Source organism: Globicephala melas, chromosome Y, assembly GCF_963455315.2.
Source record: "Globicephala melas chromosome Y, mGloMel1.2, whole genome shotgun sequence".
Taxonomy (NCBI): Eukaryota; Metazoa; Chordata; class Mammalia; order Artiodactyla; family Delphinidae; genus Globicephala; species Globicephala melas.
In genome coordinates, this window is record NC_083336.1 from 2,573,793 (window position 1) to 2,586,921 (window position 13,129).

The 13,129-nt window shown below is 38.1% G+C and overlaps 1 protein-coding gene across 3 annotated transcripts in view; it reads left to right on the plus strand.

The window, feature by feature from the left end:
- The first annotated feature begins 2,370 nt into the window (after positions 1–2,370).
- LOC115849784 (eukaryotic translation initiation factor 2 subunit 3-like) overlaps positions 2,371–13,129 on the plus strand; it is a 34,631-nt gene continuing 23,872 nt past the window's right edge. The window contains exons 1-5 of one of the 3 annotated variants that reach the window (XM_070044762.1): positions 2,371–2,528; positions 3,124–3,187; positions 4,354–4,481; positions 4,572–4,693; positions 11,831–11,925. In XM_070044762.1, the coding sequence (XP_069900863.1) occupies positions 2,460–2,528; positions 3,124–3,187; positions 4,354–4,481; positions 4,572–4,693; positions 11,831–11,925 (478 nt within the window). In that variant the 5' untranslated portion in view covers positions 2,371–2,459. The remainder of the gene's footprint in view (positions 2,529–3,123; positions 3,188–4,353; positions 4,482–4,571; positions 4,694–11,830; positions 11,926–13,129) is intronic. The other 2 variants (XM_030851404.3, XM_030851402.3) reach the window with 2 other exon arrangements.

Genomic DNA, 13,129 nt, shown 5'->3' on the forward strand with positions numbered 1-13,129 from the left:
ACAGGGACAGGAAAAATAGCTGGACTTTGTTTCCTGTGGTCACTTTAAGATAACAGTTAAGGCAGGGACAGAGGGGCTAAACCCTGTTTAAGTAATAGATCAAGAAGTCACACATTTCCCATTCTTGGGGCAAGGGAGACACTGCGCACACCCAGAAAGGCTCCTTGGAGGTGAAAAGGAGGGGCTGTATCTCTGCCTTGCTTCAGTCTTAAATAACAAACTGCTTCTCCGGGTGCTCTCTCACTTCTTGTGCTATGCCTCTAATAATAAACTTTGCACCTGTTTTTAGAATTTTTGTCTTCTTAAAACATTCTTGCTTTCAAATGCAGGCAAGAGCCAGGGAAAATTTGCTTCTAGCCTCTGGACCTTGCTGTTCTAATGGCTAGGATTCCTGGTTTTCAAGGATACACAGGTTCAAAATTTCTGGGCAGGGAACTAAGATCTCGCTTCAAGCCACCACTCACTGCTGCCTCTCTGAGATCCATGCAGTGGGCCAATGGGCTGTTTGTGAGCTTAACTCCTTTATGTTTTACCCTAGATTTCTTTCAGCTCTATTATGCATCTGGGTTTTTCCCTCACGTAGTATAAGACCACTGTGGGTGCTCAGATCACAGAGTAGGCAGCTCCTGTGTGCGTCTCCAGCAGAGCCAGTTTTTGATTAAAGTGAGTGGGCTTCCCTTATAGGACAGCAGCATGGTAAGAAGACTTGCATTCACCACTCTTGAAAGCTGCCTGAGAAAGCCAGGAGGAGGCATCCCTTCTTCAGAGCTGAAAGCTGTCATGAGATATCTTCACTTTTATTTCAACAAACCTGATTAATCTAGACAATTCAAAGGCAAATGACAGGCCATTCTTTCACCTAATTACCCAGCCCAACCTCTACTCAGTGTTTTTTAACTGAGCAAAGTACTCCCAGTCTTTCAACTGAGGATAAACCACTATGTGTCTAAACTGAGCAAAAATCTTCCCAGTTTCTTTCAACTGAGGATAACGCAGGTACCACTTCTAAAAGGTAAGTTTCAAGGGAACCGACTCCTCTAGGGAGTTTAACACCACTGATAAAACTTAGTATCATTAGCTAAAAACAGCAAATCTGAGAACCAGGAGACAATGACCTCAGTTCACCTGGACACTCCATGGAGGTGCACAGACACAAGAGGACTCTGCTGTTTCCAAGGCCCCAGATCCTTACAGAGTTCAGTGAAAGAGAGAAGTTTGCTCTGTGTGCCTTCGTTGGTGACCAAACCATCAGACTGAAAAAAAAAAAGCACAACCTAAATGCTGACAATTATGATTTATTCAGCCCACTTACTCAGGACTTACTGAGGACTACAGCCCAAGAGGGGCAATTAGCTCTTAAAGAGTGTTCCGAAGAAGTAAGGGGGAAGTTTTGCAAAAAAACAAGCACAGGTAGTCAGAACATGAAACAATTACCACTAATTTAAAAAGACATCTTGAGTTAAGGAATTTAGTGCTTTTCTCTGAATGGGAAAATGCAAACCTGGACCAAGTGAAATCATTCCTAGATATGTATCTTAACCATCTTAGGCCAGTATCCTGTTTTTCTCCACCCTAAATTCCCTTACATGGCATATATACAGGTGGCTGCAGAGGCTCATATTTCCATTTCCTCAGCATCCTTCCATTACTAATACAGCAGGTGACATTTTCTGCCCACATTTTCTGCAAATAAATGGATTTCCTTACATCTGCTTTTTAAACACTTTCTTTGCGCACTCCATATCCATCTGAGTGCACTCTAACACCACCACACAAAAACGTCCCCTGCCATAGCGCTCAGAGACCCAAGATACCGGCTTGCTTTCGCCATACCTACGCAACGGAGCCCTCCATCAACCTTTCCGCAAAAGCCGTCTTTCCCTCCGCCCCGTCACCCCAAAACGCCCAAAACGGAAGTGGCTTAGCCTTGAGCGTGGCCAGCAGGTTAGTACATGGTCTCCTCTGGGTCAAGTCTGGCTGGGATCCCAAGCGACCTCAGCTTATAAAATTAAATTACGTAAATTGGTAAAGACCATTCCCTTTACGCCACTCTTACACGCAAACTAAGATTCCCTGACCCTGGGAAACCCTTCGGGCCATCCACAAGTAAAAACGGAAACGGCCGCTCCCTTGCCAGCAGGAGCCTGGATTGCATCACCCACCCAACAAAGGTCCTTCTATGGGGCTGCCCTTAGCATCGCCTGCACAAATATCCAAAAGGTTTGCTACGAATACATCCCTAAACTTTGCCTCTCGTTTTGTCGTCAGCTTTCCTGCAGGTAAGGTGTAAAGTCAGGCGAAATAAGTTCACGCAGCGACCTCTCTGGAGCATCGATCATCCTCCTCTCTCCGGCGTGCGACCTAGTCGACCCTCCAGCCTCCGCAGCTGCGCCCCCGCACAAGAGGGCATGCGAACGGTCAGGCAGTCCTCTGGATGACTTACTTCTTCTCCCGGCAAGATGGCGGGGGGCGAGGCTTGTGTGACTTCGGGACAGCCACATCTTTCTCGCCAGGATCTCGCCACATTGGTAAGGCTTCCCTGTAGGTGGATTGGAGTGAGCTCAGGAGTGGGGATGACCTGGCCTCCGGGAGGCGTTGAGTCATGGCAATACCTGGCTGTCGGTAGCCTGGGTTAGGAAGGAGACGCGAGCCCGGGCTTTCTCAGGAGCGCTCCAGCAGGGCTGCGACTTGGGCATGGGGGTGTAAATGAGGTCGTGGGACCTGGAAACCCCGAAGGTTTCGGCTGGAAAGTCATAGTTTTAAGTGCCATTAAGGTATTTTCCTCTGAAGATCTGGAAAAAGAGTGTGTTAGCATCTTTAATTATAGGAAGGAACTGTTTACATTGTCCTTGGTGTTAATTCTCCTAAAGTTTGGGACTCCGGCCTTCCAAATCTTCTAGAGTTAGTGAAAATAATAGTCTCTTTTGTAAGTCTAAAGGCCTTTTAGGACTTATTAGCCCCAAAATTATGACTCTGGAATAAAGAATGCCTTAACAAGAAAGATATTTTTTGGAAAGCAGTGGAGCGTTGAGTAGATGGTGGCAAGCTGTAGATACAGAACGTGAAATCTAAGTTCTGGTTTGTCTTTTGTTAGGTAGTTTAAACTAAAATGTTTCATTGCAGGACGTTGGCAGGTTGACTCCACTCTCGCAGGAAGTTATCAGCAGACAAGCCACAATTAATATAGGTAAGCATAAATTATTGCATAGAGTGTTACCTTTCTGGAGGACTGACTTGGTTGCTTTTCCATGATGATTTTTGATTTCTTCACTTTCCGTTAACTGAATTATAGGAGGATTCGGATATATAAGGAATAGATTTCGGCTCTTATGAGCAAGCACCTGCTCGATTTCTTGGGAAACACAGTATTCTCCATTAGAATGGGAAGGCATAGATACACGTAGAGGTATATGCATGTGTAGCAGAAGGTTAAAGAAGAGGTGAAAATGCTTTTTGTACAGGATTATTTTAAGAACAGTGCCCTTAACAGGGCCTGAAAAGTTTTATTTGATATCTAATCTATTATTAGAATAATCTTTTATTTATATTATTAGTTGACACTTTTGTAATTTTGAAGAGAACTTAATTGAGTATAAACCTCAGATATTTTAGCATCTGTATTGGCACTAAAACCTATTAAGTCATCTACAGTTATGAAAAAATTGTAAAACGTTATATCATTCTTAACGTGTATTTAATTCTTGTAATTAAACTGATGTTGTTTTCTAATTTTCATGGATTCCTTCTCTTTTTTTCCCCCCGCTATGGGATTTTCATGTATGTTTACCTCAATCAAAATACTGGCGGTCTTCCCTGGTGGCGCAGTGGTTGAGAGCCCGCCTGCCAATGCAGGGGACGCGGGTTCGTGCTCCAGTCCGGGAAGATCCCACATGCCGCGGAGCGGCTAGGCCTGTGAGCCATGGCCGCTGAGCCTACGCGTCCGGAGCCTGTGCTCCGCAACGGGAGAGGCCACAACAGTGAGAGGCCCGTGTACAACACACACACACACACACACACACACAGTGGCAAGTTTCTAATTATACAAAATTTTGTGTGTTTTTCAATGAATGTTTATTTCAAGTGAACTATTCTTTTTGAGAGTAATAAGTTGAGTAGCTTATGTTACACTAAGTATGGTTTTTAAATAAAGTTTTCAGGTACATGGAAAGTTATTTTTGGTCATGTTTCAGAAAAAGTTTTGTGTTGAAAAGAATACATGGAGGTGGAAAATGAAATCACTGGTGGTTGTAGGTTGAACTATTTACAATGAGTTATGCCTTTTGTTTTTCTAACTTTACTGAAATATTTGGTGTAATGGAATGCATGTAAATTAATTTTATTTGGTCTTTGTAGGTACAATTGGTCATGTTGCCCATGGAAAATCTACTGTTGTAAAAGCTATTTCTGGAGTTCACACTGTCAGATTCAAAAATGAACTAGAAAGAAATATTACAATCAAGCTTGGGTATGCTAATGCCAAGGTACATAGTATACTGTGGAAGGACAAATCATTTTACTTGAATTTTTAGATATGCAAGTGACAAATTCAGTTTTTTCATTGAAACTTTTAGATTTACAAACTTGATGATGGAAGTTGTCCTCGACCAGAATGTTATAGATCTTGTGGAAGTAGTACACCTGATGAGTTTCCTACAGACATTCCAGGGACCAAAGGGAACTTCAAACTCGTCAGGTGATCATTTTTGTGTTAAACACACTTTTTTGTCTTGTGCTCATGGAACAAATTAATTGAGAATGTAAACAGTGATTCAAACCTAAGCTTGATACAGATGCATTTTTGCCAAAACATTTTCTAGCTAAGAAATTTACAGTTTACAGTAGTCACTAATTACTTTTTTAAGAGTTCGTTGTTATGCACTTAAAGCTAGAAAAATAAATTGAGAGGCCAGTTAGTTAAATCTAAGCTAAAATATGTACATGTGGGTTCTATAAAGAATTACCAGAATAAAATAATTACGTTTAGTGGGGGTTTTTTTTTTTTTCCAGGCTTCCTTTGTTTCTTTTTCTTCAGAGGAGACCAAAGACTTTCTTAATTATGTCTTTTTAATACTTTTGTCTGTCTCTATCCGTTTTTGGAATGTTTTTGTGTGTCTTAATTCCTCAGAACCCTGACGTCCACCAACCAACACATGTAGGTATTAGAATTACCCAAAGAAGTTTTAGATCATAAGGACGTGAATATTCAATTTTTGAAAATGGTAACAGTTTTGAAAGCATAGTTATTTTTGTTCGTTGGACTGCCCTGAATTAGGCTGGCAATTTCACTTAGTCTTTCAAGACACTAGGAACCCTTGAGCAAACTTCTTTTTTGAATGACAATTTTCATTCTCATAACACAAATGTGGTTTCTTTAATGTTTTATTGTTTGTTTAAACAATTTGTTTTGCTTCACATGACTACAGTTTTACGCTTTCTATGAAAACATCAAAAATCTCTTAAACTTTTTTCATACAAATTTTAAAAACTAAAATTACTCAAAATCTATATGCTTCTATGTTGCTGAATTTTTTTTTTAAGATCAGGCTAGACCTAAAATTATTAATCATTGCAAATGTAACACTTTCTTTCATTTTCCAGCAGCTCTGCTCCATGTTTTCATTTTTAATTTTGAAATAATTATAGTATAACAGGAAGTTGGAAAGATAACATAGAGGACCTACATGTCTTTAACTCATTTTGCCCTACTAGTTAATAGTACTACATCAAACTACAGTATAACATCAAAACAAAGAAATAACTGTTGATATAAAGTATGTATATGCATCTACCTTATTTTGTCACATTTCCATTCCTGTAACCACCAGTACTTTCTGGATAACAGATATTACACAAAGATCGCTCCATTTTCCCCCACTATTCTTAATGCCTGGGAAATACTAATTGTTAACTGTAATTTTCTTATTTCAGAAATGTCGTATACATTAAATACAATATATTGCTTTTTGAAACTGACTTTTCTACTCATTACAATATTTTTGAGAGCTGTCCAGGTTTTTGAGCATGTCCGTAGTTCATTCTCTTTTTTTTTTTAATAGACTTTTTTAGAGAGTTTTAGATTGAAATCAGTATTGAGCAGAAGGTACAGAAGATTTCTCATCCTCAGTGTACAAACATAGCCTACCTCATTTTCAGCATTCCCTACCAGAGTGGTATATTTTTTACAGTTGATTCACCTGTTTTGACAAATCATTATGATCTAGAGTCCATGGTCTACGTATGGTTTACTCTTGATGTTTTACATGCTGTGCATTTGCAAAAGTTTTTGACACGTATTCATTGTTATACTGTGATACAGAGTGGTTTTGCTGCCCTAAAAATCCTCTGTATCCTGTGTATTCATCTTTCCCTCCTTCGTAACCCCTGGCAACTACTGATTTTTTTAATTGTCTGCATAGTTTTCCCTTTTCCAGAATAGTAAATAGTTGGAAACATGCAGTATTTAGCTTTTTTAGATTGGCTTCTTTTACTTAATAGTATGCCTTTATTTTCCATATCAATTTGTAACTGGTAACTCATTTCTTTATACCACTGAACAATATTTTGTTCCCTGGGTATATCACAGCGTATGTATCCATTCACCTACAAAAGGACATCTTGGTTGCTTTTAAGTTTTGACAGTTATGAATAAAGCTGCTGTAAATCTGCATGCAGGTTTTTTTTGTATGTGGACATAGGTTTTCAACTGATTTGAGTAAATAAATACTAAGAAGTGTATTTGTTGGTGCAGATGGTAAAAGGATGTTTGATTTTGTGAGAAAGCACCAAACTCTTTCAAAATGGTTGTCCTATTTTGCATTCCGTCTAACGAATGAGAGTTGCTGTTTTTCCACATTTTGCAGCATTTGTTGGTGTCAGTATTAGGAATTTAAGCCATTCAAACAGTTTTTTATGTGTTTATTTTTTTAATTTGTATTTCTCTGATGACGTGATGTGCAGTGTCTTTTCATGTGCTTAATTTCTGTCTGTATATCTTTAGTGGGGTTAAGTCTGTTCAGGTCTTGAACACATTTTTTAACCTGTTCCTTATTTTGAGTTTTAAGGGTTATTTGTGAATTTTAGGTACTAGTTTGTTGTCAGATATGTCTTTTTCAGATATTTTCTCCCAGTTTGCTTGTCTTTTCATTCTCTCTTTTTTTTTTTTTTGTGGTGCACGAGTCTCTCACTGTTGTGGCCTCTCCCGTTGCGGAGCACACGCGCAGGCTCAGCGGCCATGGCTCATGGGCGCAGCCACTCCGTGGCATGTGGGATCCTCCTAGACTGGGGCAAAAACCCGTGTCCCCTGCATCGGCAGGCGGGCTCTCAACCACTGTGCTACCAGGGAAGCCCCTTTTCATTGTCTTGACAGTGTCTTCACAGAGCAGAAATTTCCTTTCCTTTTTTTTTTTTTTTTTAATTTTTTTTGGCCACACCTTGCGGCATATGGGATCTTAGTTCCCTAACCAGGAATTGAACCCACACTCCCTGCGTTGGAAGCGCAGAGTCTTAACCACTGGACCACAAGGGAATTCCCAGAAATTTCAAATTTTGAGATGCCCAGTTTATCAGTTCTTTTTTTTTGTGGTTTGGTATTGTGCCTGAAAAGTGATCACCTTATTCAAGGTTATCTGTGTTTTCTCATATGTTATTTTCTAGGAGTTTTATAGTTTTGTGATCCTTTTGAACTCATTTTTCTACCAGGCACAAGGTCTCTGCCTAGATGCATTTTTTTGCATGTAAATGTCCAGTTGGTAAAGCACCATTTGTTGAAAAGACTGTCTTTGCCCTTGTTCCATTTTGAGAGATCAGTTAACTCTATTAATGTGGATCTGTTTATTGGGTCTCTGTTCTGTTCCATTAATATGTTTAACTGTTTTTCAGATACTGCAGTTTCTTGATTACTGTACCTTTATACTAAGTCTTGAAGTGGCCTAGTGTCCTCTAACTTTGTTATTGTTGTTCAGTACTGTGTTGGCTCTTCTGAGACTTTCACCTCTGCATATAAACTTTAGAATCAGTTTATTGATATCCACAAAATGATTGACTGGGAGTTTAATGGGGATTGCATTGAATCTGTAGATCAGTTTGAAAAGAACTGACATCTTGACAATGTAGAGTCTTCCTACCTATTAACATGTGATATCTGTCTTTTTATTTAGTTCTTTGGCTTCATTCATCAGAATTTTGTAGTTTTCGTCATATAGATCTTATACATATTTTCTCAGATTTATACCTAAGTATTTTATTTTTGGGGATGCTAATGTAAATGATTTGTGTTTTTAATTTCAAATTCCACTTGTTCATTGCTGCTATTTAGGAAAGTGATTAACTTTTATATATTAACCTCAAATCTGTAGTCTTACCATAATTGCTTATTAGTTTCAGGAGTTTTTTTTGTCGCCTTTAACAATGTCATCTGCAAACAAAGGCAGTTTTATTTCTTCATTTCTAATCTGTATACCTTTTATTTCCTTTTCTTTTGTTTTTATTATACAAGCTGGGACTTCCATTACTGTGTTCAAAAGCATTGGTAGGGGCTTCCCTGGTGGTGCAGTGGTTGAGAGGCTGCCTGCCGATGCAGGGGACACGGGTTCGTGCCCCGGTCTGGGAAGATCCCACATGCCACGGAGCGGCTAGGCCCGTGAGCCATGGCTGCTGAGCCTGTGCATCCGGAACCTGTGCTCCGCAGCGGGAGAGGCCACAACAGTTAGAGGCCCATGTACCGCAAAAAAAAAAAAAAAAGCATTGGTAAAAGGGACATTTTTGCTTTTTCCTGATCTTAGTGGAGAGCATTGCGTTTCTCACCATTAAGTATGACATCAGCTATAGGGCTTTTGTAGATACTCATTATCAGCTTGAGGAGGTTACCCTTTGTTCCTAATTTGGTGAGAGTTCATGAATGGGAGTTGAAGTTTGTCAGATACTTTTCCTGCATTTGTTTATTTGATTATGTGATTTTTCTTTAACCCGTTGATGTGATGGCTTACATTAATTGATTTTCAGGTATTGAATCAGCCTTGTATACCTGAGTTAAAACCCACTTGGTTGTGGCATGTAATTCTTTTATCCATTGTTGGATTAGATTTGCTAATATTTTGTTGAAGATTTTTACATTTATGTTCATGAGAGATATTTTCCATTAGTTTTCCTTTCTTGTAATGGCTTTGTCTGGTTTAGGTATTGGGGTAAAGCTTGCCTCATAGAATTAGAAAGTGTTTCATCTGCTTCTATCCTCTAAAGAGCAAGTAGGGTATTGGTGTAATATCTTCCTTAAATGTTTGGTAGAATTCACCCAGTGAACCCATTTAGACCTGGTGTTTTCTGCTTGGGGAGATTATTAATTGTTGATTGAACTTCTGTAATTGATATAAACCTATTCAGATTGCTCAAGTTGATATACAGGTTTAATGCAATCCCTATCAAAATCCTAGCAAGGTTTTTTTTTTGCATAGATAAAATTATTTTAAGAAAAGATAATTAAAGGTTACAGATTGGAAAGAGAAAAAATCTTGCTTCATAAGCAGGGTTGCAGGATACCAGGTCAGCACACAAAAGTTGATTATATTTCTGTGTACCAGCAATGGACGTACACACAGCAAAATCTAAACTGCTGTACTTAAGTCTCAAAAAGATGAAATACTTAGATGGAAGACACTATCTCTTTAGAGGATAGAAGCAGAGGAAGTCTATGAGGAAAGCTTTACCCTATACCAAAAGCAGAAAAAGGCATTACAAGAAAGGAAAGCTATGGGAAAATATCTCTCATGAACATATATGCAAAAATCTGTGAAAATTACGAAGTCAAAGAAAATCTAAATAGATACACTCTGTTCGCACATTGGAAACTCCAGAGAATAAAATGCTAATTCTGTTTAAACTGATATACAGGTTTAATACAAATTTTATCAAAGTGCCAGCAAGGGCTGGCTGATTAAAAGAGCTGAACTGCATGAATTTTCTAATTCCCATTATTTCTCCTTAATATGTTACTTCTCCACTTTTTATTTCCTTTCACTCACTAAGTCATTTGAGAGTTATGGCTTTGCAGGTAGTTGTAGTGTGTGTGTAAGGGAATATACATGTGTAGAGTTTTGATTAGTTTAACAGTCCACTGATGAAAAGAACATGTTAGAGCAATGTAAAGTAATCTACTTGAAAATAATTGTATATATTACCTAACTCCTAGTGTAGGGCTGGTTCCAGCAAGTAACAAGCAAGTTTTACAATTTTAATGTTTTGGCTTTTTTAATTCATCTTAATTATAGCTTTGTATGTTACTCTTATTTAATGTAACTGCTATTTTATTGATTTCTTCTGTATTTCCCTTTTGGATTTTGTAAAACAGAAGTTTAAGACCACAAGTTAGAAGAAAGGTCACATATTTCAAACACAAATAGATGGGGCTTCAAAAGATTTGTATTCTGTGCTTGAACTTGAATGGCCTTAAATCTGTTTCAGCTTTAACAATAGAATTTTACTTGGGCAATAATTGCCCATTCTGGTGTAACTTATGTGACTCCAGTGCTTAACAGCTGCTGTTGAAGCTAGTATTCTTATTCAGTTCTGTAGTGTTAGAATACCTTTTGTTGTTGAAGATGTGAATGAAGTGTGCATGTGCATAGACTGTTGAATTCACTTTTGTGCCATTTTTGTAAATACAGTAGTTTTGCACAAAAACAAAAAAAGTTCCAGCAAGGTTTATTGTTGGTGTATATAAAGTTATTTTAAAATTTATTTGGAGAGATGAAATTAAATAGCTACAATTTTGGTAAAGTTAGAAAATAGAAAGAGTTAGTCTGCCTGACTTCAAAGTGTATCTAGCTGTAGTCATCAAGACTATGTATTGCTGGTGAAGGGAGACACAGATCAGTGGAACAGAGTTAGAAAACCCAGATATGGACCAACTCCAATATGTCCCAACTGATTTTTGACTAAGGTGCAGAAGCAGTTCAGCAGAGGAGAACAGGCTTTTCAACAAACAGGTGATGGAACAATTAAAAATAATTCTAGTTTTAAACCTAATGCCTTGCATTCAAAATGTACATTTTCTTTTGATGTTTGTGTGTACTCATACATTTTGAGTGCATACTCGAAATATAGACACATTTGAGTATTAAATGGATCAGATAAAACCATAAAAACTTCTAGAAGAAAATGTAGGTAAAATTTTTTGGACAAGGGACTTGCTCTGATGTGTTTAGATATGGCAAGGTACAGTCCATGAAAAAAATTAGTAAATTGTTGTACATCAAAATTAAAAAGATATTGCTCAGCAACAGATCTGTTGGAAGGGTCAAAAGACATACTAGTGACGCAGAGATAATATTTGTGAACATGTCCAGAAGGGACTATAACATACAGCTTTCAACTTAACAGATGAAATAAATGATCCCACTAGACAATGGTCTAAAGATTTGGATATTGTATTTGGTAGGCAAATAAACACATTCCTTATAATTCATTGTTTGGCTTTCAAATCAAGAATATTCCCAGTTTATTATTGTTATTAGTTTATTATTCCTATTTATACACTCTATAAAGTCAGTATCTTTTTCACTTTGATTGGATTGGGAGTTATCCCAAGCTTATTACAGCCTTGTCTTTAGGTAAGTTATATCTGCATATAGTTAATTTTATCTGCTTTGGAATGTATCATCAGTCATTTTAATTTCAAACGGGGAGTGTCATTTCAAAATTCTGGAAGCATCATGTTTTGTAGCCACTTTGCAGCAAGGTTAATTTCTTTCAAAGTGATCCAACTTTTAGAAGTCTGCGACTTGCATGTTTAAATGCTAGTTGATCTTAAAGCTGATTGTTATTTCTTGATTACTAGACATGTTTCCTTTGTTGACTGTCCTGGCCATGATATTTTGATGGCTACTATGCTGAATGGTGCAGCAGTGATGGATGCAGCTCTTCTGTTAATAGGTAAATAACATCAGAATTGGTTTGACAAATTAGTGTGGAGCCGATCCAGTGTGGAATATTTAAAGGGGAAGAAGGGTCTCTAGTGACCATAAATGAGAATAAACTGGTCATCCAAATTAGTATCCATGCCTGCTTGCCAGCAATCATGAAATACTAAGCAAGTTAAACTGGGGCTTATATCTGGTGAAATTCTTGAGTAGTGAGGGAAAAAAATATATTTGTAAGACAGCAATGCATTTTCTTACTATCTTAGAATTTTTAATATAGTAATATGAGGGGGTGGGGAGAAGGGTATTTTTCAAATATCTTTGAGCGCTCCACTGCAATATTGACATAATGGTGTTTTTTAGATGCACATTCATGTGAAATGCTGAAATCAAGAGGTGTGTGAAGGTTTTCAGAGCTGGGAAGTTTTTTGTGCTTTCTCTGTGAGCTGTCAAGAGATTTTATTACTGGAGATTACATGAATTTTAGGGTCAAGTGTAAAGTTAGAGAGCACTGTCTCCACACAAGACCGCTTTTGTTTCTGACACCCAATTGCAAATTCAGGGACTCCTGTAAATCATCCTTAAAATTTGATAATTTATTAGACTTAAAAAACTCACTGAAAGGTGTTTTACTCACAATTACAGTTTATTATAGGGAAAGGTGCAAAATTAAGGTCAGCCAAAGGAAGAGACACAAAGGGCAGAGGCTAGGAGGGTTACAAACATGAAACTTCCATTGTCCTCTGTGTGGAGGCAGAGATTACTCTCTTGGTGTCATTATGTGACATTACATGTGAAATATTGCCAACAAGGAAGCTCACCTCAGTTTTGGTGTTCAGAGTTTTTATTGAGGCTCCATTACATACATATGAGTGATTGATTGCCCATGTGGTTGATTTTAATCTTCAAATCAGCAGAGACCTCATGTCTTCAATCCCCATGGTTGGTGTTTCTGGCATGGCCAGCCTGTTTAAGGCTATCAAGTGTAGCAGCCTCTCTCTTAAGATTTGATGTAGTCTGCTCCTGCCCTGAATAAGGACACTTCTATCAGAGATGACATGGCTTATCTTCAAGAAGCCCAAAGGCAAGAACTAGACGTCTTTCGGGACAAGGCCAAATGCTTTGTTTTATAAGGCTATGCTTTTTAACAAGCATTCAGAATGGGTTTGGAACAAGGAGATGGGAGATGATCACTGGGGTACTAGACAAAACATAGT